The sequence below is a fragment of the Gossypium raimondii genome, chromosome 13 (assembly GCF_025698545.1).
Source record: "Gossypium raimondii isolate GPD5lz chromosome 13, ASM2569854v1, whole genome shotgun sequence".
NCBI classification, from domain to species: Eukaryota; Viridiplantae; Streptophyta; class Magnoliopsida; order Malvales; family Malvaceae; genus Gossypium; species Gossypium raimondii.
This window is the reverse complement of record NC_068577.1, coordinates 46,302,274-46,328,089: the sequence shown is the minus strand read 5'-3', so window position 1 is coordinate 46,328,089 and position 25,816 is coordinate 46,302,274. Positions and strand designations below refer to the sequence as shown.

Sequence of the window (25,816 nt, the reverse complement as noted above, 5' to 3'; positions counted from 1 at the left end):
GAGTGACCATTTCGTAACAAAACGATAATAAAAGTGACTAAAACATAACATTTCAAACATAAGTGACTAGAATGTAACTTAAAGCAAATAAAAGTGACTATTTTTAAACTTTACCCTATTAATAATATTAGGAAAAAAGCAGTTAAGGGTCAGTTCTTCATTACTTTTGAAAAGTACTTTTAAAAAATGTTGTAGAAAAGTGCTTTGAGAAGTGCTTTTGAAAAGTTTGGTTTAAAATTTGAATGTTTAGCATTGCTGTCAAAAAATGCTTTTGAGAAATAAGATGTCCATTTTAGACATGTTATTATCAAGTAACAAATATACATTTAAATAATATTTAAATTAATTAATATTATTATATTTTAGTAAGAATATAAAAATTTATTATAACTTGTTGTTAATATTTTAATATATGAAATATAAATTTTAAATATTTTAAGCAATAAATATTAATTATTTATAAAATTTAATTAAAATATATAAACTATATTTTAAATATTTAAATATAACTATTAAATAATTATAATTAGTATTTAAAAAATATTTTTAATTAATTATTTTAACACAATTGTAATTATGCACTAAGAAAAAATACTATATTATTAGAGAGGTAAAAAGTAATTAAGTACTAAAAGTATTTTTAGAAGAAAAGCTAAAATTTTTAACTCATTCTTCTCTAAAAATTAAAAATTTCAGCCAAAAATAATTGGTTACTTGCAACATTTTTTTTAAAATTACTTTTAAAGTCAGAAATATTTTTTTAAACGCCTAAATATATATTCCGAAAGGAAAAGAATCCGACATGTCATGGGAAGGAGATCAAATGTATAGTCGGTTACGCAGGTATTACAGCGTAAGACAAAAGTAAAGAGGCGAACAGAGAGCAGATCTCAAAACCATTTCATTCATGTCTTCACATCCCAAATAATATGGATCGATTACTGAAAGCTGCAAGAGCTTCCGGTTCTCTCAACTTATCCAATCGATCTCTCAGGTCCCTTTATTTCTTTCCTTTCTTCATTTCCAATTCACTGCTACATTTCAATTCATTGTTTCTTTTATCTCATTTTTTTACAGAGATGTTCCAGAAGAGATCTACAGAAGCTTGGATGCTGTTGGGGAGGGTGAAAAATGGTGGGAGGTAATTTAATTTAAATTTATCGTTACGTTTTCCATTTAATTTAATTTCAAACTTCCTTTTTTTTAAGCTTAATTTGAGTTCCTTTTATTATTATTATTATTATTACTATAAGGCTGTGGAGCTACAAAAGCTAATTTTGGCACATAACAATATCGAGTCATTGAAGGAAGAAGTGAGGAATTTACCTTTATTGACTGTGTTGAATGTTAGTCACAATAAGCTTACAGATCTTCCGGCTGCAATCGGACAGTGAGTTCTTTGTTACTTTCTTTATGGATTTTTCTAGTTATGCTTCAAAAATTTCATCTTATGATCTTATTCTTTCTGCTATCTTTATAGGCTTTCTATGCTGAAGTTGTTGGATGTGTCTTTTAACTCTATAGTGACAATACCAGAGGAGATTGGCTCGGCAACTTCTTTGGTCAAGTAAGCTCCTCTGCACCTCTCCCACATCTTTCAAATAAATAAAAGCTCGCTTACTTTCTTTGTCGTTGTGGTGCTATTAATTTTGTGATGCTAATGGCATTTTTGCATTTGTATAGTTGTGTTATTGCATTCATTATATTTTGATGATCATCTGCATATTTTCAACATAGAAAATGGAATGATTCTCTTGCTTAATATCTATGGTCATTTTATATGCTGTTTCCTTATGCTTGAGGATCAGATTGTGGTTTCTTTTTTAATGAAGAAAAGAATCAGAACCTTAGTTTACCGTCTTATTGGATTACCCTTTTGTGACTTCCAGGTTTGATTGTTCAAGCAATCGTATTAAGGAACTTCCATCCTCACTTGGAAAATGCTCAGATTTATCAGATCTAAAGGTTTTGTATTTTCTCTTTATCTATCACCGTCGTTATTATTATTTATCTTTTTAATGCCCTTCAAGAATATGCTTTCCGGATTTGACTTCTGCCACTTTTTGCTTCACCTATAGAAACATCTTGATCTTTGAACACAGTTACTGCCCCCAACAATAATGTTTAAGTTCTGTTACAAAGCCACAAGTAGTTTTGGTGTATGTCCTCTGCATTTCCTTGGATATAATATCTTTTTGTGAAATTTATCATTGTTGGTTAGTTTCAATCTCAAACGTGCGCGTCATTTGTATTTTAAAGCCATATCCCCAACTTCTGTTATGAATGGATGCTAGAGTTATTTTCAAAGAAGGTTTTCTTGCTCTTTTAAGTTGTCTTTTCCAACCATTTTCATGTTGTAAAGTGTAAATATATTTACCTTTGCTTATTTGGTTGTCATTTGACAATTAGGTTCTAGAGGTCAGCTAACCTGATAACTAAGAAATCCAGTTTATGATGTGCTAAAATCTTCTTGTCATAAAACTACGAGTTTCATCTTATTTTATTTAATATTATATATGATCCATAAAAGGCTTCTTTTTTTTTTCTTTCTCGTTCTGGCAGGTATCGAATAATTTGATAACAAGCTTGCCTGAAGATCTTACAAACTGTTCGAAATTGACAAAACTAGATGTGGAGGTATTTAAAGACAATTATTTTGTACAATGTGACTGCTTTGGAGAGTCTTGTTGGAAGTTGCTGTTGTAATTTTTTTTTCTTTTTTTGATTATGGGGTTGCTGTTGTAATTAATTATCATTAATGTTGTATTTCAGAGCCTAATTTATGCATTATGTTCTAATTGTGTCAGGGGAACAAGTTAACAGCTTTATCTGAGAACTTGTTTGCATCATGTACAATGCTTACGGAACTCAATGCATGTAATATTTTATTGTGATATGACTTTTCTAGTTTATATCAGTTATGTTTAAATCTCCAATTGTAAAAGAAATTTTTGACATCCCTGCAGCAAAGAACGTGCTGAGTGGTATACCAGAGAACATTGGATGCCTTATGCGTCTCATCCGTCTTGATCTTCACCAGAACAGTGAGTGAAATACAGAGTTATGCTAGAAATCATCCTTTTGTACTGCATGATAAGTCATACCGTTACTGTATGATGCAGGAATTTCATCAATCCCACCATCAATATCGGGTTGCTCTTCTCTAGCGGAATTCTATATGGGGTCATATTCTTGTCCACCGGTTACAAAAGATGTTTAATTAGTTACCTGAAAGTTTTGTACTTTTTCGTATTCATCTGGTATTTGCCACCTCAAATTTTCAGGAATAATGCACTGTCAATTTTAACTGAGGAATTAGGTGCCCTTTCTCGTTTAGGGACATTGGATCTTCATTCAAACCAGGTACCTATTTCAATCTCTTTTGCCAAATCATTGTATTTGAGCTCACCATAGGTTATACTGCTGGATTAGTGACCTGATTCTGTGACAGTTATGGTTTAATAGGAACACTGTAATGAGTTGAATGTACATGAAAATGGTCTATTTTTAGCAAAACTTGATTTATTTTCATTATATGGCTTTACATAGTTGACTCTAGTTCGCACCATCTATTACAAGTAGTACACATGAAAGGTTATTCAGATATTGCAAAATGAATTCAATTAAATTCCATCCTACTGTTGTGCATGATTAGATGTCCACCACAATGTTAATCCTTGCCAAAACTAAATATTATACCAACAATTTAGCATCACACGGATGTCATGGCTGTCTTTTGTTTTAAACATCTTTACATCTGCTTTTTAGTTGACCAACCATCAAGCCAGTATCTGGTTTATGCTTCATTCTGATTTCTTAGCTGTGTTGAATGCATTTTTAGGATGTCTACATCAGATGTAACCGTAATAAGGCTAGTAGTTTCTTTGAGCCATGAGTATTTTTAGGTCTTGTGGCACATTTGTTAGTGTAATATATTTTCTGAGAAAATGTAATGTGTGCATGTGGTCATTTGATTTATACAGTTACTTCATCTTGTTTTTTTCCATGTTCGTGTTTATCTTCTTTGGTCCTGGAAATAGTCGGAATCTTACTAAAATGGAACTGCATACTGAATACTTCAAATGCATGCAGTTGAAGGAATATCCGGTAGGAGCATGCAAGTTATCTCTATCAGTTCTGGATCTTTCTAATAATTCGTTGACTGGATTGCCCGCTGAGCTTGGTAAGCTTTGCAAACTTCGGATCATTAGTTATTCACTTCTGATGCATCTTTAATTGGAATGTGTAGCAGCACATGATACTCTTAGGATGCGGCAAAAGCATCAGTTTTGGCTGACTATATATATATATATATATATATTCCTTTCCCGCTCACATTCGGTGGAAAAAACAATATAAACATGTTTTGACTCTTCGATATTCATGATGAACATATTTTACTCGGATCTAATATGTTGTTCTGTCTAGGCAAGATGACTACGTTACGAAAACTTTTGCTCAGTGGCAACCCTTTGCGAACTCTAAGAAGGTCTGAGGCATTGAGGGATTTATTTGTTCATAAAGTTCAGTGCTCTTCTTAGTCATGTTTTATCAGCTGATATCTTTTTTTTGCCCCTGCAGTTCACTGGTTTCAGGACCTACACCAGCTTTATTGAGATATCTTAGAAGCCGACTTTCCGAGGCTGAAGGTACATTCATTTCAACATGCATTCTACATTGTACCATTTTAGTCTATAGCTGTTATCTGATATCTCACTTACTTCCTCCTTGCTTCCGGTGGAGGCTTTTGACCAAATTTCAAATTCCAATGATTTTTGGTTCTGTACCATTTCTTATTCCTAGGAATCATAATGAAGCTTTTCTTGTAGATTCAGGAGCTAAAACCCCTGCCAAAGAGGAAGTAGTCACTATGGCAGCTCGATTGTCCCTCACTTCAAAGGTATCTCCTTTACCATATCAACTTAAAGATTCATTTCGAGATTTCAGTCTGATCTTCTATTGGAGTATATCGTGTATTTTGTGTTTGATCCTATTATTCTGGATGGTGAGTCTAATAGGTTAGTTCAACTAATTGTTACTTCTGCCCCTTTTTTGAGGACATTGGCTCATACTTTTCATTGGAACATGGTTTGCATTACAAGATGTATGAATCCAGAAAAATAGACCATCATATAAATTGTGAATTTGAATTACTGCTTAATCGAAGTTTGTTTTTCGAAATATCAAATTCGTATAAGCTCTAACTTTATATAAGTTTCATGTATTGTCCGAGTTATTTTCAACAATAATATCCTGATTCACTCTTGAAGTTCTTGGTATGCAATTTAGCAACTAACATTTCTTGTTCATCTGCTTTCAGGAACTTTCGCTGGAAGGCATGGGCTTAAGCGTTGTCCCATCTGAGGCATGGGAATCAGGTGAAATCATAAAACTCAATCTTTCCAAAAATTCTATCCAAGAACTGCCAGTTGAACTCTCCTCATGTTCATCCCTTCAGGTATTTGCTCTGTAGTTATATTTTCTTCTAGAAGTATAGACATTGATCATGATAAAGTAAAATGATATGTGTATCAATGTTTCCGAATTGGGATAAAAGACATATATTGTTGCTTGAATTTTCCGTTGGTTTGCTTAGAGATCAATTCTATAGGCATGACGATTATAGCTCATTGTTGATGTATTATGGATGATCTTTTGCTGGAGTTTTAAACCAATGACAGATTGGCTTGGGTGTGAAGCAGATTGGTCCTACTTAAATTGTTATTAACTGGTGTTTAAATGTGCAGACTTTGGTTTTATCTAGGAACAATATTAAGGACTGGCCGGTTGCAATTTTGAAGTCACTTCCCAATCTTTCTTGTTTGAAGTTGGATGGTAATCCACTAAGACAGGTGACCAGGATATATTTTTTTCCACCTTCATTTTTGTTCTTAACTGTTGAAAGAGCAATGCATGCTTGTACCTACACGGAATAGTTGAAATCATGATTGCCTCCTAGATATATAGCAAGTAAAATATGCCTTGTTCGTGCTGGATACTATGTTTTGTCAGAAATGTCTCGTCAATGTAAAGGTGGCTTATGCAACAGATGATTGGATTGGTAGTCTTTGGAATTTCTCTCCAAGAACGTCTAAATAAGCACTTAAATCCAAGATTGATCATGCAGCAAGATATTTAAACAACAGCAATAGGTTGCATATTTCAATTCATTTATGCTAGGCTAGATTTGTTTTATGATATATTTTCAGTGCAATAGGACATACTATGCTGATGTCAACAGTTGTTTCTTTATCATAGCACATGCATGTTTCTCTTTTAACCTGTTTGAGCTGAACTATTTCTTATCTACTTGGTCATAGATTCCATCTGATGGATTCCAAGCAATCTCTATGATCCAAATACTAGATATAAGTGGTAATGCCACTTCATTACCTGAGAATCCAGCATTTTCCAACTTACCACACTTGAAGGAGCTTTATTTGAGGTTAGTTCGCTGAAACTAATGAGATATGTCTGCATGCAAAAGTACAAACATATGAACAATTGTCTGTGTTTATGTTCTTTTATGCAACATTTGCTGTTTATCTTACTTCTATGTTGACTTGACAGACGAATGCAGCTACGAGAAGTCCCATCAGAAATAATGAGCTTATGGCAGCTGCAAATCCTAGGCTTGAGTCAAAATTCCCTTCAATCAATCCCGGATGTAAAATGTTCTCTTACTATAGCTGGCATCTATTGCAAGTCATTAATATTTGGCGTAAACCGACTTAGTAACACTTTATGAACATCCACTAAATAGTTGTTATAGCCACTTGTTTTCTCCATTGATCACATGCGAATGTTCTTATAGTAATGTGAAGTTGAAATTTTTCGGAAACTTGATTTACTGTACCTTCATCCCTAGTGTGTAGTGGCTTGTTGTATAAATCCTAAGGTTTTTGCTACGGTTCTCATATAATCACGGTTTTTAAATATCGACCTGTGTTTCAATATTGGATTTACCTAACATGTGAGGTGTTGAACTAAGACATGTGAGGTGTTGAACTAAGACACGTACCATATGTTTGTGTTCTTGGTTCTTATTATTGGCCTGCATCATATATTCTTTTCCCTCGGCTCTTTGACAGCTTGACTATCCTTTAGTCTTTATCCCTTTTGTTGCTTCTTGTGCAGGGATTTAAGAACCTTACTTCTCTCACTGAGCTAGACTTGTCTGACAATAACATTTCCACACTTCCTCCAGAACTGGTCCGTAAGACTAATCCCTTTACCCAATTTTTTTTTTTTTAATTTTGTTTGGTTTTTTTGGTTTTCTTTTATTGCAGCCCTTATTCAGATTATATAATTACGTCGTTTTTAATAATTGGTTTTTTGGGCAGGGTCTGCTTGAACCAAGTCTCCAGGTTTTGAGACTTGATGGTAATCCATTGAGAAGGTATACTGCATTTAAGCTATGGTTCATTCCAAAACTTAAAAATCTGTGAATGAAAAAAGTATTAAAGTTTTATAAACCCGAACTTAGTTCGGGGTCATTTTTTTTCAAAACATGTTTTCTGTTTTGGTTCTAGCCATTATCTGTTCCTTTCTTCTTTTTTTCAGCATAAGGAGGCCAATTTTAGACAGGGGAACCAAAGCTGTTTTGAAATATTTGAAAGACAAACTTCCGGAGCAATAAGGACAGCATGCAACTCTGTCGTTTATGTTTGTTTGAAAGCTTGATCTCAAGTGGTGAAGCTGTTGAGTTTCTTGATTTAAGCTGAGACAGGGAGAATGTAATATAAGTACAAAAATAGCGGTCGTAAGCTCCTTTTCTGTCGTATTTAATTCATCATGGCTGTGGATGTAATGGATACTATTACAGTCAAATGCAGTACACATTGGTAGCAGTGAGAGCCGAAACCCGTAAAACACGAACGTACTGGAGCCTCATGCTTTGTATGTTTTAACCCTATCCCCTTTTATTGGCTTGGAGAGTGTTAGGGTTGAGTGTTTAATTGTTTGAAACATACATTATACAGGAGATTGTTCTCATTTGCTTGGTTTGCAGTAACCCCACCTTTCTTGGTGTTCGTATGTTTGGCGTATTTCCGTTTTTGCTACCATTTTTACTGCTGCTTCTCTAGCAAAGTCCGATGATTTCTTTGGAAAGCATTCTTGCTGCCGAAGCAATCTTTCTGTAACTCGATATTTGGATTAAGAGGGTATAATATATGAATTTTGTTTTCCCTATTATTACTTTTCAAACAAGAGAATGCTAACACTATTGCTTATTGGATATAAGGAGTATTTCTGTAACTCTTTATTCTACAATATGTGATCACATCACACCATTACCGAAAGAAGTTATATTCTACTAGTATTGAGATATAAATGTAAGCAACTATGTAAGACATGTAAAGTATTAATTTGACTATTATTTTTCTACATATTTTAGTTTTGGTTAGTTATAAATTAATCACAAATGGTAACTTTTAATCATTTATTTCATTTGTTTGTATAAAAAAGAGAACTTTTTCCGTTTATTTTGAAGATGTCCTGTTTTTTACTTGAGTTTTAATTGCATGTTTAAATTTGCACTAACTATTTTTTATTTTATGTCTAACTATTTTAGAACATGTGCTAAATATGTTGTTTTTGCTCGTATTATTACACTAGTAACCAAACGTATCACAACTGGCACAAATGATATAAATTAACAAATGAAAAATAATATTGAGATTGTTATTTTACGGTTTTTATTAATATTGATCATAATAATCGTTTTAATTGCGTTCATGAATTAAGAAGTCATTATGTTTTTAGTTTCTATATTAGGCCTAAATGGTATATTTAATTCTTGTAATTTAATTTGATTTATTTTAGTCTCTATTTTTATAGTTTTGAAATTTCAATAATATAATAGAAGTCTAATTTTGCTATTAGTATTGTACTATATGAAAGTTGTGGAACTAACCCTTTAAGACGAAACTAATGGGGACTGGCAGGGGCCTTGGCCAAATGGAAAAATATCATTAGTAGTCCCTCTCAGTCTTAATTATTCATTTTAAGTCTTTTAATCATTCAAATAAATGAAAATTTTGACCCCTCCTAGAAATTAATCATATAATCTAAGTCCTTTTCAAAATAAAATTTTTGGCTTCGACCCCTCAAATGTTTAGAAATTTATCTTTACCCCAAAAATAAAATTTCTGGATGTCCCTATTAGTCTTTCTTCAATTTGATCATTTTTAGTCTTTATAGTTTTCAAATTTTGAAATTTCAATCTTAGTTCAAATGATAGCAGTTAAATTCATGGACTAAAATACCAAACTTTTTGTGAATATTATATGAAAATAGTAATGATATGGTTTTACACATGATAATAAATTTGTTGCAAAAGATCTTGAAAATATCAAAATTTAACTCAATGAATTGATCGGTTCAGTCACAATTGAAATTTTAAAATTTGAAAAGTAAAAGAAATAAAAATAAGACAAAATCTACAACTTAATAGCAGAATTTGACGACAATTTAAATTCATGCAAAGCGTATCATTTTCTACTTGAATGATGAAAACTCCAAAAATGGCTTAAAATTTTGGCAACTTATTACTTTTGCATTGCACAAATTCCATATTGACAAAGGCCAATCACCTGCATTCTACAAAAGAAGAAATTTTAACAACAGCAAGCACACCATCCAAATCCAAGCTCTACACTCAATCAATTAGATCAGACCCTGCGCAATATATAAGCAAAGATTCAAGTGGCAACCATCTCATCTCATGCCTCCAAATTTTTAGGCCAACCCCACAAGTTTCTCACTGAGCTCCCATATTTTGCGTGCTTTCTCCTCATCACTGGCTTCAGGAGACAACTGGTTCTCGAATGAAGCCGAATTCTGGTTCCAGCTCCAGTATACACCCGATTTTGTCAAGCTCGGATCGCTCACAACCTTCGTAGAAGCAATGGTAGTGTTAATGGACAAGACATAAAACAGAACTCAATACACAAGTTTTATACCTGAGCTAGTCTTTTTCCAGCTTCGTCTTCGGAGACAAAGCCCTTGGTGATGTACTTCTGGAATGGAGGGAAGAGGAGTCGGAACAACGGAATGTGCTCCCGGAACAAGCCTGTCGTAGCTATGCAACCCGGGTAAAGGGAAGCGAATGTGATGCCGCTTTCCTCATGGAACCGCCTGTGGAACTCTTGCATCGTGAGCATATTGCAGACTTTGCTATCCTTGTATGCCTTGGCACCATCAAATTCCCCACCATCAATCATGGTTGAGCTATTAAGCCCATTTAGTCCCCCTGCAAGTCCCCTTAGATCCCCAAGGTTGGCCTTGGGAGGTACGTTTCCGGCCAAGGTATTCGTGTTTCCTTGATACAACTCCAAGTTAGTACATCAATATCACAATCTTCTATAATATGATCATTTTAAATGCAATGGTAGTGATGTACCTGTAATCGAACCAACGATAATGAGACGCTTTGAAGGATAATCAGATTGCTTCAGGTCATCAAGCAACAACCGGGAAAGAAGAAAGTGACCAAGATGGTTAGTTCCCACACTAAGCTCAAATCCTTCAGCTGTGAAAGAGGGTTCCTTGGCAGTTGGCTGGTAAACAGCAGCATTGCAAACAAGCACATTAAGAGGCCTCCCCGATCGCTTGTAACGGTCGACGAATTGGCGGACGCTGTCCAATGAGGCGAGATCTAAGTGCATGATGGTGTAGTTTTGTTTAGACATGCCAGCAGACTTTGCAGCTCTTTCAGCCTTGAGAAAGTCCCTGCAAGCCATGATAATATGCCATTTCCCAGTTTCAGCCAGGGCTTTAGCAGTGGCTAAACCCAATCCGGAGGAGGCACCGGTGATGATAACACTACCCTTTCTTAGAGTTTTCTTGCCATCCACCGCAGATCTGCTGATTGCTGGAGTTGCAGTAGCTGTTGTTTCGGCTCTCACAGCTCCATTTCTTGGGTTGAATTCCCTCTACAATGGAAAAAAAAAACAGTAGAAACAACAATGCTTGTCCTAGTTAAACAACAAGAAGAGCAAATACAAACCTTGTTAAATCATACTTTCGTTTTAATATGACTGAAACATGTAACTTCAATGTTTTGTTCTTACACGATTGAACAACATGAAAAATAACTAGCTATAAATGAAACCTTGCATCTTAATGCAGAAGAGCTGAAATCAGCTTTGGCATGTTCAGAAAGTGAGACCCCAAAGAAAGTTGAATCCTTGAAAGATGGACTTGATTTTCCCTGCAAAAAAAAAAAAAAAACCCCACCATTAAAAACAGAAAAAAAGAAACCCAGAACCATTTCATCAGTAAAAAGCTAAAAAGAAAACCTCTTTGGGTAGGGTGAAAGTAGCTGGAACCAAAGCAGCAGTCTGCAAAGCCATTACCAACTTTGAAATGGGTTATTTAAGACACTTAAATGAGCTGTGGCTATATAAGGTGGGAGGGAAAGGAGCCTTTAAAAAATAAAAAGAGAAGTCAATGGAAGGATAAGATAAATTAGAAGGCAATGTATCTGCCATATCAATTCGCCAATGAGACTTTGAGTTTTGGATTTCCTACATATGGGGGATATTTTGGTCCTGTTCCCCTATGGGTGAGGATTGAAAGAGACAGGGAGTGGTCTCTCGAGTGGGGGTACACTGGTGATGTGGAATTTCTTTTTTAATTTATTCCTATTATTGGAATTTTGCTCAAGCCTTGGTTCTTGTCTTATCAACCAAACTAACGCTTTCCTGAACCAAATTTCATGGGTGTATTTTTTTTATAAATTCACTTATCATTTTAAAAAGAATAAATTATTCTTACAGAGTAATTTTACTTTCTTTATGTAAAACTTACATTTAATCAAATATAATATTATTATATTAATACTTATTTTTATTTTTATTTTTAAAATATTAAAATTTAATATTATTAAATATTATAATGCTCAACATACCTATTTAATTATTTATATTAAGTAATATAATAAATCATTAAGATAATTTATTATTAAATAAATTATGTAATATTGAAATTTTATTTTATATGAATATTTTAACAATAAACATATATTATAATTTATAAATATTTAATAATTAATAGTTTATAGTGTAAAATATGAATTATGCTTAGTTTCATTTCTCTTTCAACTCTAATGTGTTACCATTCACTTACATATATGTTTAAATTAATTTTAATTAGACACTTTTTTATTAAGTTTATTTATGATATTAATTATTTCAAAAATTATTTTATTATAAAATAAATTACGATTGTTAAAAAATACTACTACAATATTTTAAAGAAACATACTTATATTATATTTATTTCACTAAAACCAACTTTTAGAAAATGATTGTAAAAAATAATTGTAAAACAAAAAAAAAAAAAAACATTTTACACAAAATCATCCAAACACTCCAAAGTTTTAACTCATCAACCGCAGCCTAAATATCGACCAATTCTTGTTTCATTAGTCTTAGGAAATACGAAAATAAGAAGAAGAGCTTAAATCTCTCTAAACCACCAAAGTGTTGTTCAGGAACATTGGATTTGACTAATGAAGATTATGTAGTAAAAGAATTTCATTTTCAATTCAATAGGCTTTCCACCTCTAATCTTAAAACTCTACAATTTCCGACACCGGAAACACATCGGAATCTAAATTCAGGGTGTAGTTCTCTTTTTCTTTTCTTTTTTTTTCGAACGAATCTATATTTTCCTCGATGCTCAAATGCAGTGGCTTTCCAATTCCCCTACATTCAGGAGCATAGGCACAAACAAAGAAATGAAACTGGCTAAATATTACAAACCTCAACCAATATCTCACTGTACACAAAGGTGGGGAGAAATGGATTGCATTGACATATTATCAACTCATTTCCCTTCACCCTTGAGGTGTTCCCTCCCTACCCAATTATATTCGAACTGGCACCAAAATTTTGGAAAGTTCTAATCTCACCACGCAGGCCGGCGGTTACAATCACCATACCGCAGGCCGCGTCTTTCTTAACCCCAGACAAGTCCACACTTGTCTTGGGGCTGCTCCAGGTCCGTGTTACCTGAACAAGTTCTTCCTCTGGCCATGTAGCTGAGATTCTGTCAAAGAAGTAGCTATTGGTTGCGCTAGAAATGGTTCCGTGGAGGGGGCTGTTGGTGTACCCAGATGCCGATAATGAACCCTCATTTCCGCTATACTCTTCAACAGGTGTAGGAGGATGATTGGCAGTTGAAACTTCATCGATATTGTCATCCAATTGAATATCTCTTAGTCCCCATGTGCCTGGCCAAGGGATGGCAACTGATACATCTTTACAGTGAAAATGTTCATAAGATTGTGTCACGGTGACTCCTTTATTTCTGCTAGGCCTTGATCCAGCTTCGTGTTTCCACACATAAACATAAGAGTCCTCACTAGCACAGACAACATATTTTCCATTTGCCGTAACAGAAGCTGAGATTTGACTGTTTGTGTTCCGAAATCCTGTCCAATAGTCAACAACTTCAGTGGAATCAAGCATAATTCCAGAGTCACATGCAGATATTTATACCATATGAAGAATTACCTTTAAACTTGTGAATTAGATCAGAACTATCAACAACACGAATTCGTGAATCTGCAGAGGTGACAAGAACTTCCGATGAACTTCCGGGTGCAAACTGTTTGAGAAATTACCCAATAGGCGGAAGTATAAAGTGAAAACATGGTGGCAAGAAATATGGCAAAACAGACAGAATTTCAAGCAGCAAGAGCACAGGATTACCTGGAAACCTGTAATTTTCTTTTGATGAGACTTCTTCCTTTTATTCTGCAAATTGATTTGACTTTTCGGTTGTAACTTGTTCTCTGAAAAAATATGCATAAATGCAAGTGTTTAAGAAACTTCTATCACAAGTCAACTATAAAATAAAGAACAAGTATGCAGACCAGAGAAGGAATTCATAAACGTGTACCAGAAGTATTGTATAAATGGCAGCTTCCTTTGTATGAGCCAACCAGTGCACGCTTCAAAACATTGAAAAGCTTCATAAGCTATAAAGACTTACTCATAAATCATATAGAATGAAGTTGTAATTGACCATTCCCAACCTGGCCATCAGGCGTATAACAAGCAGCAGTGACCATTTCGTGCAGATCATTCCAATCAACAACTTTACGGTCAGGAATGCTCCATATGCGAACTTTAGCATCTAAGGATCCACTAATGAAGTATTTATCATCAACTGGATTAAACTGGATGCAAGTTACTGTGTCAAGGGAGATCCACAAGAATAAAGCGTGATTAGTAATATATAAGCCAATTTCAAGTGATGAGAAAAAAATTAACAATACATTTCTTCTATGTTGGATCTTTGAATTACCATTTCCATCAAATGTACACCAAGCAGACCTAACTTCAGTGAACTATATGCACATTCTAAGCCACAAAATTACATTCAAGTTTTAGCTACTCAAGAATCTTTTACGTTTTTCTAAGTTGGTACAAAGCTTGGTATTAAAACTATGGAGAACATAAGTAAATCTCAAATTATTCACTTATAAGTACTGTAACTATTTATTTAAAAAAAAACGACAATTTAGTGATGTTCTTAAACAGGGCCATTATGAAGTTAAACTCCTAAGCAAAAAAGGACATGAAACTCACAATTTACTTACCATAATCACTGTGTGAAAATATGCTCAAACATGTCTTGCTAGTCAAGTCCCAAAGCCTAACTGTTTTGTCCATTGAAGATGAGAGCAATTGCTGAAAAGAGAAAAGAGAAAAATCTTACCAGAATATCCTGCAGCAATAAATTGGTTCATTCTAAAAGAGGCTATGCAGTGATCCAGGGAAAAGAATTCATTGAAAAGGTCAAACAATGACCTCTTGAAAAGCTTGCTACAAACATAAAGGAATACATAGAGGCATGACCAATTGTTTACATGACTCCTGAATTGTTAAAGATTTGAAGGGCTTTCAGGCATTCAATTACAATTACATCCCATTAACATTCAGGACTGGTTTATAAAAACTTGTGGTCGTAAAACCAAAACCATTTCTAATCATTTAACTCTCTGTTAATTATTAACGACATGCAAACTCAAAAGTGGTCCTAAAATTATCTCAGAACTTCCACAAGGTATACAGTATCACCAGGAACCTTAACCAGAAGCGATGACAAGGAAAAAAGGCATCACAGAAACATCAAAGAAAATAACCAAGACCAAGACACGGGGTAAAACAATCTCCACTAAAAAGATCAAGCCTCTTGCAAGATAAGTCACTATCTGACCAAACAGATAGCCGATCTAACCATGTGAAAGTAAAGTTTTCATTACTATTCATGTTGTCTGTGGCAACATAAACACATATTGAACTTGTTAGATCATTTACTTCGTGTGCCAAAATATAGCTTGCTAAAATTATGTTTTACTTGATAGTCTAACACTTTGCAAAAAAGTTGCTCTACTTCATTTCTGTCCTGTGACATAATAATGCATGCAGATTATTTAGCAGCACAGAATATACCATAAATGCTCAGTACATCAGACTAAATAGACAACTACAACCACCATGGCGAATTTATTAGAAGACTTCTAAAGTCTAAACAAAGAAACACTAAATAAACTTCTTCCCATTAACATTACTAATTGAAAACCTGAAAAGCAAACCAATCACACTACATTCATGCATATGTTTCTACTAACCTGAGACTTGGACCATGAGAGGTCGAGAACATCATCCAAATGTCCTTGAAAAGAACAAACAGGTTTATCTGAAAGTGCAAAAACAGTCTCTGGCACCATAATGTTGTCCAGGCTCAACGATTTCCGGCTTATTGATGACCTTCCTCTTCTCCTCTTATCAGGAGGGTAATCAGTACTCGGCGATGACAGAATCGGTTCGGGAGATCCATTAGCCCCGAGCAAAAGGTTAAAATTCCCGTCTTCAGGCTTTTCCATTAACAACTCCCCTTTCCTATCCGATCCAACTACCTTCCATATATGAATTACACAATCCTCACCTGCACTAGCAAGGTATTTGCCATCTAAACTGAATTTTATACTCCAAATAGACCCTGTATGCGCTTGTATCTCTTGACTCTTGTAAAGAGCAGTGAGCTCCTTACATGATTTCCCATACTGTTTTACCCTCACTCTCTCCGGCCCATGAAACGAAACATCCTGGCTATCATCAGTGGCGGAACTCGATCTCCTCCCACCCTTCTCCGATGATGTATCCCTCTCGTCACTGCTTCGCCTTTCCTTATTACCCTTCACGCTATTTGCAACGCTCTTTATACTCTTGAACCAACTCCCTTTCTTCTTCGACTTTGAAACACCAACACCCCCACCACTGACAATCAAATCAGCATTATCTTTATTACCCTCTTCTACATTCTGCCTTCTCATTAACTCTTGAACGATCGGAGAATGGCCAACGCAAACCTCGAACTCCTCCATTGTCAACTGTCTCCCTGTCCCAACTTCCTTCAACTTGTTCCACATCCCATCTTCTCTAATCTCATTCACCACAAACTCTTCCCCATTATCAAGGTTCTTAATGGTACACACTTGTTCACTACAATCCATCTCATCGTCCACCACAACAGCCTCCCCATCACCAAATGATTTAAAGCTAAGTTCCCCATTCAAACACTTGCTAATACGCCCCTTGGGTGGCTTAGATCCATTACTTCCGCAGCGTCTCAAGTTAGCAGCCGCCGCATTACTTTGATCACATTCACTGATGTTATTATTATTTACAGTACATAAACCCACAGAAAGAATGGAAGAAGATGAATTGGAACGAAGAGATAAAGGCGAAGAAGGAACAGCAGCAGCACTACAATCACCATCCGATTTCGATCTTACAATTCCAGAAGAACTGGATTCCTTTTCTCCTCCACGATCTTGATCTTCCAACTCTTCTTTTACCAACCTATTCGACAAAACTGATCTTCTTCCCAACTCACCTCCACCGCCACCACCACTACCCATTTCCCGTCCGTCGCCGACCTCCGTTTCTGACCCGGGTCTTATCCGGCAAAGACCCAGGTGGCGGCTCAGCCCCATTTCGCGGTGCAGACGGGTTCGTCTTTCCGAGACGGAGGAGGGTTCAGAGATCCAGATGTCGAACTGGGAAACAACCTTAGGGAATTTAGGGACGGGAAATGGGTGGTGGGCATTATTAGAAGGGGTAATTGGGTCAGAATCCGAGTCAGAAGAAGGAGAAGCAGAGTTGGAACAGGAACAAGAATTAGAAGAAGCAATGCGGTCAAGGGAATCGTAGAAGTACTCTTCTTCTGCTTCTTGGTTTACTTCAACTACTTGAGTCCAATCGTGGTCGTTTAACTTGCTGCTGTTGCTACGAATTGGGTTCTTGCTCATGCTTTCTTTATGAGCATTCCTATTTCAATTTCAAACATACAATCATTAGAAAAAAACAACTCTGGGTTTTGGTTGGATCAAAGGAATGCAAGGGAAAACAGTTTTTGGAGGGAAAGAAAAAGAGAGAGAAAATCAGATCCAAAGGCAAAGGAAGGAGGGAAAAAGGAGAGATGGGTTTGGGGAAAAAGAGGGAAGCAAAGCAAAGGTTGGGTTTGTGTGGGAGAATAGGAATGAAGGGGAGATTGATTCGAGTTTTTGTTGGTTTTTTGGTTTTTGGGGTTTGGGTAATTGAAAGGTGAAAGGTGAAAGGTGAAAGGTGGAGTGGAGGATCTAAGCCCCCATTGCTTTCCAATTAAATTATTCTTCATTAACCAATAATTACCATTTTTAATTTTAATTTAGTTTTCTATCTTTTTAGCAATTTTTTTTCGATTAATTCCATATTTTTATAATTTTACTCAAATAGAATATAAAATAAAATAATATTTATAATTAGAAAAGCATTTATGAGTGAAATTTAAAATTATATAGATAAAATTATTTTATTATTATAACAATAGATGTTATATTGAAAAATACTTTTTAGTTTAACTTTTTCCTTGAAAACGTTTTATCTAAAATATATTTTTCCATCCTCGTGGTAGAATATAATGAATTCTATTTTGAATTTTTTATCAATAATGAAAATTTTAATTTTCAAAATTTTCATTTAGTAACCGTCATTAAATTTAAATAAATCAATAACCTTCCACTATAATTTATTTTGAAACTCCAAAAGTTATTTTTGATCATTTATTTATTTCTATGTCTTACAATTACAAAGTGATAAATATCTCTAATTTATCAATAAATGTGAGTAATCTATATTGCACTCGACATTATAAAGAAAACAATCACAAACCTCAAATATAATTAAAAAATACCTTTTCTTTCAAAATAAAGAAAATAGTGTAAATAAATATCAATGACAAACAGAAGCCGGCTTAATTGAATTAATGTTTCTATACCAAAGCATCCTATTTTGAGCACGACTTAAAATGAAATAATAAGGAAAAAATTCATTATAGAGAAAATAAGAGTGATTAATACAAAAGTGAAAGTTATCTGTTGGGTTTTGAAATATTCAATTAAATTTAGGAATTAAAATTCTCCAATTATATTAATTTATTTTGGGTTAATAGCTTCAATCATCCTTCAACTATGTTCGATGTTCTAATTCAAGTTGTGTAAATCAATAAATGTGTTTTAAAATAAAGACTTCATGTTAAGAGTAAATGGAGAATTAGGTCAATGAAAGCCTATAAATCAATTTAGAATTGGAGAGATGGTTTGGGTTCGTTTTAAAGTTGATTTTATGGCTTTTGGAATAATTTTAAGAAAGTAAGAATTAATAAATAAATGGGCTTAGAGTTGAGGCATTCAAAGCCCAAACATATAATGCGGTGTTTGGCAGATGCCTGCCAACTGTTCGTCTTTAATCCTCACACATGTTTTCCAGCCCACTACTGTTCAGTGAATGTGACATCCTACGGCTTTTAATTCTTGTACCCTCTTTTGGGACCATTTTAATTCCCCTACCATTTCATCTTTATAGATTTTATATTTTTTTCCTATACAATGACATATTTTAATTATTCTATAGTCTAATCATATTATATCTAATAATTTTTTTAAAATTTCTTCTCTTTTATGGTAGGCTGAGATGAAGAAATTAGGTGGAAGTTTATAATAGATTGATGTGGTACAAACACTAAAGAAGTATGAAATGTCATTATCTATGCATGTTGTGATAACCTTTTTCTTTTAAACATTATTTTCAAGAGCTATATATTTCATTATATTTTATTTTATATATGTACGATCAACAAATATTAGGTGTAGTAGTCATTAAGATATAACATGAACAATCTTTTATTAAACTCTTGAATTCTTGATTACAAAGTTCTTTGTTTATTTATAGAGCGGGAAGGTTAAAGCGCACTAACTAATTTTAACAATGAGCGTAATAGTTTGTTTATTAACTAACTAGTTAACTGCTTATAGTTATAACATTCTCCTGGTTCCGTTTGAACTTTTCACTTTGATCACACAGTTGAACTTGTAAATCCTGTCGAAAACCAGCAAACTGCTTTGGAGGTATGGGTTTTGTGAGAACATCAGCTATCTGTCTTGCAGAGGGAACAAAATTGACTTGGAGAGCTCCTGCATTAACTTTTTCTCGTATGAAATGATGGTCAATCTCGACATGCTTCATGCGTGCATGGTGGGTTGGATTGGCGGCCATGGAGACAGTAGACGTGTTGTCACACCAGACAACTGGTGTTTGACACAAAGAGACCCCGACCTCGTCTAGTAACTGTTTAATCCATAATAACTCAGCAACGCAATTAGCCAAACTGCGATTCTCAGCCTCAGAAGTTGACCGGGATACAACTGATTGCTTTTTCGAGCACCATGCAACTGGATTGGGGCCAAGGTAAATTACATACCCCGTGGTGGAACGCCTATCTTCAACCGAGGCAGCCCAATCTGCATCCGAGTAACCCACTAACTCGCACTGCCTTTTGGAAAAAAACAAACCATGGTCCATAGTCCCAATGAGGTATCTCAGAACACGTTTTACTGCTTTCCAATGATCATCATTGGGAGAGTTCATATATTGACTTAACTTGTTGACGCAAAAGGCCAAGTCGGGGCGTGTAACACACAGATATTGAAGCATGCCAACTATGCTTCGATATAGCTGACCATTAGCAAACAATGAATGACCATCAGATGCAACAAGTTTTTGGTTACTCACCATGGGTGTTGGAGTGGGTGCAGCTCCTGTCATCTCCGTTTTCTGAAGAATCTCTGAAACATACTTTCTTTGGCTGGGGAACAGTCCCTGAGTTGTGTGATGAACCTCAATCCCTAAGTAGTTCGGTTGCCCCATATCTTTGAGTGCAAATTTTTAGATGCGATGGCGAACAACAGTGTCTATCTCCTCATCAGAACTCCCTGTGATTACAATATCATCAACATATGCCATAAGCAGTAATAGATGTCCACCAGATGAGCGAATGAACAAAGATGGATCTGCTTTTGAAGCCCGAAAACCAAGATGGGAAACAAGATGTTGTTTGAGTGTCTGAAACCATGCACGAGGGGCTTGTTTCAGCCCATAAAGTGCTTTGGTCAGTCTGCACACAAGTGTCTGCCCATTAGCTCATTTTACTTCAAATCCAGGAGGTTGAGCCATATATATCTCCTCTGTCAGATCGCCATTAAGAAAAGCGTTATTCACGTCAACTTGCCTTAAAACCCAGCCATGCATGACTGCAATAGATAGAACAGTTCTAATTGTTGCTGCTTTAACAACGGGGCTAAATATGTCTCGAAAATCAAAACCCGGGTGCTGAGAAAACCCTTTGGCCACCAACCGCGCCTTATACCGCTCCACAGTGCCATCAGCCCGCTTTTTGACCTTAAAAAGCCATTTACAGCCGATAATCTTTCGATTGTCAGGGAGAGGGCAGAGATCCCACGTCTTGTTGCGAAGTAGGGCCAGCAGTTTGCCAGCAGCCATGTTGCATAGCATCATGAATATTAGTAGGAGTCTCTGGAACCTCATGACTAACACTACTACCTTTGGTTTATAAATACCCGCTTTGCTTCTGGTAGTCATCGCATGTGAGTTTACAGGCAACGAACTAGGTTCAGTAGGAATAGAAGGGCCAACTGAAGACTGGTGCAAGCTGGTACGTAACCGAGAACCATGATCTGAATTAGTGCTGTCAGAAAGTAAATTATTACTGAAGGAGACCATTGGACTGTGCTGTCGAGCTGAAGTATTACAAGGCTCAGGTGAAACTGATGCAGTGGATGGAGCTAAAACAGTTGGGCTGGAATGAAGAACCAGCAACTTGGAGTTAGAACCAGAAACAGGAGGTTGAGCGACTGTTGTCTGGGAGGGAGACTGTTTGAACGGAAACTCTCATTCATGAAAAGAAACATGGCGAGAGATATACACCCGACCATCAGCTGCCTGACAATGATAACCTTTATGACTAGGGGAATACCCTAGAAATGTACATGGACTGGATCTAAACTGCAACTTGGAGGTATTAAATGGCCGTAGATTAGGAAAACACAAGCAACCAAATACCCGTAGAAAACAATAGTTGGGACGCTCATGAAACAACTTTTCATAAGGGGATACCCCTAAGGGAGAAGTAGGCAACCTGTTCACCAAGAAAACAGCACTAGAAAACCCATCATTCCAGTAGGTGATGGGTAGACTTGCGTGAGCCATCATAGAGAGACCGGTTTCAACAACTTGCCTGTGTTTGCGCTCTACCAGACCATTCTGTTGAGACGTATATGGGCATGTGACACGTCGAATAATACCATGATGTAACAGATAACCAGCCAAAGCTTGAAACTCTCCACCACCATCAGTTTGCAAAGCTTTCAACTTGCACCCAAGAAGCCGTTCAGCTTGTTTATGAAAAAGAGGAAACACACTCAGAACATCAGACTTTCTTTTAAGAAAATATATCCACGTATATCTTGAATAGGCATCTGTGAAGGCAACATAGTAGCGAAAGCCATTTGATGTGACTGGAGCAGGTTCCCAAACATCAGCAGCTACTAGTTGTAATGGGGCAGTGTATTCAGAATTAGAGTGTGCAAAAGGTTGCTTGCGTTCCTTCCCTAAATGACAAGCAACACAACAAGCAGTATTTTTATTTTCAACAACCGAGGATATTACATTGAGTCAACGCTTTTTTAAGCGTGGCATTACAGGGATGCCCTAGTCTATAATGCCAAAAATCAAGTGGAACCATAGTGCTGGCAGTTAAACAGTGAGCAAAGTTTATCTTTGAGTCAGAAGCGGTCAAGTGTAGCTTGTATAATCCGTCACTTACAGAACCAGCAAGAAGAACCTTTCTCGTCTGTAGATCACGTACTTGGCACTGTGTGGGATAAAACTCAACATCATATTATTATCCTTGGTAAATTTGGAAACAGAAAACAGATTCTTTGTTATGCCGGGAACATGCAGCAATGACTTCATAAGCAAAGGTTGTGACCAAGTAATTAAGGATGATTGACCCATTGACATAACAGGAAGAGTGGATCCATTACCCACATAAACTTTACCTGGACCATTGTACGGTATAGTTTCACTGATTGATGCCATTGAATTGGTCAGATGATGAGTGGCTCCAGAGTCGGGGTACCAGGCATTATCCGCCACCGTTCCAGGAGTTGTAAGAAAAGCTTGAGACTGTAGAGTTGGAGGAGATGCAGAGACCTGAGACACGTTACCATGCTGTAGAGAGGCAGGAAGAAACGGATTAGACCAGTTAGAGATTTGAGTAGGTGGACAATACCAACCTGGGGAAACATTCGGATTCACTACAGGTGTAGGGGCGACCCAAGATGGAGGCGAATAACCTGCTCCAAACATACTGAGATTTGCTTGAGGAGCTGAAGAAGGTCTGTAACCTATACTTTTATATGACGCATCGAAGCGATGGTAACACCGGTCAACGAGATGCCCGGTCTTCCCACACAACTGACATTGCACTCTTGACCCATACGAACGACCACGCCCACGTCCTCGGTTATTAGAAGAAGGTCGATAATCTGGTGTGGATACATTCTCATTCACAACATTCGGAACCTGACTAGATACTAGATTTGCCGAACTAGGAACCTCACATACGATAACCTGTTGTCGTGTCTCAGCATCAAGAAGAATGGTTGTAACTCCTTGGAGCGTATACGGAACCTGGCTGGAGGTGACAATCGTGATGACAGACTCATACTCAGGTGGCAAGCCATTAAGAATGGCAGTGATGTGCTCATGATCACTAATAATTTCCCCACAACTCGCAAGACTATCACAATAGGTTTTGATTTTCACAAGAAATTCTTTCATAGAGAGATCTCCTTTCCTTTGTGCATGTAAGGCTCTCCTATACGACATCAACCTAGATGTTGTCTTGCTACCATACAAAGTAACAATGGCATTCCAGATTTGAGCACTGGAATCCATACCAATAAGATGTGGCAATACACCTGGACTTACAGAAGATAACAGCCAGGAGGCTAGAGCGCAGTCTTGTTGCTCAAACCTGGCAAACTCCGGATTCTCCTGAGGGACCCCACTTTGATCCATAACCTGTTGAGGCGGAGCAGTCGTGCTCAAGTCAAGAAAATGCTGTAGACGATGGGTTTTGAGCGCCAAAAGAATCTGCTGTCGCCATAGCAAATAGTTATTATCATCAAGCAATACGCTGATTTTCTTGGTTGCAAAAAAACGACTATCAACAATTCCATCAGCAAGATTAGATGCCATTGTATAAGCAGCGGATTGCACACCAGAAGGACTGGAAGGCAGATCCATCAAACACAAAAACAAGAAAAGAAGAAGAAAAAACTACAAGAAGTTATAAACCTCTGATACCATGTCAAGATATAACATGAACAATCTTTTATTAAACTCTTGAATTCTTTAGTACAAAGTTGCTGTTTATTTATAGAGCAGGAAGGTTAAACTGCACTAACTAATTTTAACAACAGACGTAATAGTTTGTTTATTAACTAACTAGTTAACTGCTTATAGTTATAACAGTAGCAAGGAGGAGAATAAAGTTTAAATTTCGGAGACGATATTATCAAAAAGAACGGTCACAAACCCTGAACATAAATCATATAACGAATATGAGAAGGTAAAAATATATATATTTAGACATTCATCCCATTAATTCAAACTTCAAATTCATTAAATCTCGTGTTTTAAAAACAATCAATAAAACACCAGAACTAAAATTATAATAAATTGATTTGTATATAACTTCACATTTCTTGAACTTTTAGGTTTTAATGGCAATAATCAATTTAAGTTGATGTTTTAATTCTTAATTTCATCAAAGAGAGAATATATATATATATATATATATATATATATATATATATATATAAATAGTGAAAACACATTAAAATTTCAACTTGAATCCGCAAATCATGCATTCCAATTGTTTTCCATCATTCTTTCTTCTTCCTTTGAATGGAATTGACTTTTGAAACCTAATTAATTCAACAATACAAGGTTATCAATACTCTACGAATTCTAACTCTGATTATCTAAAATAAAATAATAAAAATACTCTATGAATTTTATCCTTCTATATATTTTTTAAAATTCAAACAAATTTTAACCTTTAATTTCTATTAAATAAGTTCTAAACATTTAATTTGAATCGAGATCAATTTTCATATTTAATTTACAAATTTATATTTAGGGTTAGTATTTAGTATATAAAATACCTTTATAAAACAATTGTCAACCCCTACCTCTACCTCTGATTGTCCATTAGTACAGTGTATCAAATAATTTTCCTCCTATTTAAAATGGTGAATTTATATTTAAAAAACTCTTATTTGGTGGAACTAAATATTATCATAAATCAATATTTCATCAATTTATTATTTTTATTTGGTGGAACTAAATTATTTTCCACATCCAATTCATAAAAAATAATTCTTTTTGGGTCCGTGACAGTTTCTTTCAACAACATATTTTTCTCCAAAATTCGAACTCGAATCCTTTCTCTTCAACGGATTTATTTAATACAAATTAAAGTAAGATAGAAGTATGAAGAGTTTAAATGTGGGAGGATTATCCAATAAATTTGATTTCAGGTTACCTAAATCACATTTATTTAACCTGGGGGGAAATTGAAAAGAGTGTTTTCGATTTTCCAAAGTATCCAGCCAAAAAAGGTATAATTACAACTCATTCTTGCACATGAATTATGACGACTTGTGCATCATTTTTATACCAAAAAGTAGAAAGAAGGGAAGAATCCCAGAAGCTATAAGAGAGAAATAAATAAAACAAAATAGGTGGATTCAGCCTAAATCCACCTCATATTTTGAGACAAATATCGAGCTAATAATTATTTGTGGGGAAAAAAATGTATTGAAATTAATGACAAAGGAAAACCATGCATGGGGCTGGTCTTCTTTTTGTTCATTTAGTGAAGAATGATTTAATTGCATATATAATGTGAATTTCAACCATAAGCACAGATTTTTACCTAAATCCATTGAGACATTAATATGGGGTAGCATTACATATTTATAAATGAATGGAAAACTGAGTTAAGAATCAAGACATGCTCTTTTCCCACCATTATCAATCAATTAAATGATTAATAAGTTATAAATATATATATATATATATATATATATATATATATATATATATTGTAGCAGACGCAGACATAGCATGTGTCTTGATTCTCAACAGCCTGTTTAAGCTTTAAAATGGATTCCATTTTCATCTCTTAAATAAACATTAAAATTATTATTTTTCAATATATAACATGCTTTAGCATCTAATTAGAATTATTAAAATCCCATACTCAATATTTGGTGTCTTTCAATAATAATGTAGCAATCAGCATGTCAAATAATTTTAGATTTGAT

At 35.2% G+C, this 25,816-nt stretch overlaps 3 protein-coding genes across 3 annotated transcripts; 1 reads left to right on the top strand and 2 right to left on the bottom strand.

Annotated features, from left to right (window-relative positions):
• Nucleotides 1–796: 796 nt before the first annotated feature.
• LOC105783078 (plant intracellular Ras-group-related LRR protein 6) lies at nucleotides 797–8,037 on the top strand. The gene is made up of 21 exons (XM_012608268.2): nucleotides 797–994; nucleotides 1,078–1,141; nucleotides 1,254–1,390; nucleotides 1,481–1,567; nucleotides 1,890–1,965; nucleotides 2,563–2,637; nucleotides 2,808–2,877; nucleotides 2,967–3,044; nucleotides 3,123–3,183; nucleotides 3,285–3,363; nucleotides 4,093–4,183; nucleotides 4,429–4,489; nucleotides 4,582–4,649; nucleotides 4,830–4,900; nucleotides 5,321–5,458; nucleotides 5,748–5,852; nucleotides 6,321–6,445; nucleotides 6,571–6,667; nucleotides 7,138–7,212; nucleotides 7,344–7,399; nucleotides 7,564–8,037. The coding sequence occupies exons 1-21, from the start codon at nucleotides 930–932 to the stop codon at nucleotides 7,637–7,639; spliced, it is 1,755 nt and encodes a 584-aa protein (XP_012463722.1). The 5' UTR covers nucleotides 797–929; the 3' UTR covers nucleotides 7,640–8,037.
• A 1,491-nt stretch (nucleotides 8,038–9,528) lies between these two features.
• On the bottom strand, nucleotides 9,529–11,468 carry LOC105783733 (protochlorophyllide reductase, chloroplastic). Its single transcript, XM_012609349.2, has 5 exons — nucleotides 11,304–11,468; nucleotides 11,117–11,215; nucleotides 10,406–10,937; nucleotides 9,966–10,324; nucleotides 9,529–9,897 (listed from the first exon to the last, which is right to left on the bottom strand). The coding sequence occupies exons 1-5, from the start codon at nucleotides 11,355–11,357 to the stop codon at nucleotides 9,742–9,744; spliced, it is 1,200 nt and encodes a 399-aa protein (XP_012464803.1). The 5' UTR covers nucleotides 11,358–11,468; the 3' UTR covers nucleotides 9,529–9,741.
• Nucleotides 11,469–12,524: 1,056 nt separating this feature from the next.
• LOC105783305 (uncharacterized) lies at nucleotides 12,525–17,628 on the bottom strand. Its single transcript, XM_012608680.2, has 7 exons — nucleotides 15,650–17,628; nucleotides 14,615–14,705; nucleotides 14,048–14,205; nucleotides 13,912–13,963; nucleotides 13,722–13,804; nucleotides 13,524–13,617; nucleotides 12,525–13,441 (listed from the first exon to the last, which is right to left on the bottom strand). Exons 1-7 carry the CDS (start codon nucleotides 17,330–17,332, stop codon nucleotides 12,867–12,869), a joined length of 2,736 nt encoding a protein of 911 aa, XP_012464134.1. The 5' UTR covers nucleotides 17,333–17,628; the 3' UTR covers nucleotides 12,525–12,866.
• Nucleotides 17,629–25,816: the final 8,188 nt, after the last annotated feature.

What these genes read in the sequence shown, in the direction of transcription:
- LOC105783078 (XM_012608268.2), top strand. Translation starts at nt 930, where the DNA reads ATGGATCGATTACTGAAAGCTGCAAGAGCTTCCGGTTCTCTCAACTTA. An exon ending in GCTTACGGAACTCAATGCAT is followed by an intron (nt 2,878 to 2,966) that starts GTAATATTTTAT and finishes ACATCCCTGCAG; the next exon opens with CAAAGAACGTGCTGAGTGGT. An exon ending in CCGACTTTCCGAGGCTGAAG is followed by an intron (nt 4,650 to 4,829) that starts GTACATTCATTT and finishes CTTTTCTTGTAG; the next exon opens with ATTCAGGAGCTAAAACCCCT.
- LOC105783733 (XM_012609349.2), bottom strand. Translation starts at nt 11,357, where the DNA reads ATGGCTTTGCAGACTGCTGCTTTGGTTCCAGCTACTTTCACCCTACCC. An exon ending in CTTTCACCCTACCCAAAGAG is followed by an intron (nt 11,216 to 11,303) that starts GTTTTCTTTTTA and finishes TTTTTTTTGCAG; the next exon opens with GGAAAATCAAGTCCATCTTT. An exon ending in CTTCTGCATTAAGATGCAAG is followed by an intron (nt 10,938 to 11,116) that starts GTTTCATTTATA and finishes TTTCCATTGTAG; the next exon opens with AGGGAATTCAACCCAAGAAA.
- LOC105783305 (XM_012608680.2), bottom strand. Translation starts at nt 17,332, where the DNA reads ATGAGCAAGAACCCAATTCGTAGCAACAGCAGCAAGTTAAACGACCAC. An exon ending in TCTCATGGTCCAAGTCTCAG is followed by an intron (nt 14,706 to 15,649) that starts GTTAGTAGAAAC and finishes TTCTCTTTTCAG; the next exon opens with CAATTGCTCTCATCTTCAAT. An exon ending in ATTTTCACACAGTGATTATG is followed by an intron (nt 14,206 to 14,614) that starts GTAAGTAAATTG and finishes CCCTTGACACAG; the next exon opens with TAACTTGCATCCAGTTTAAT.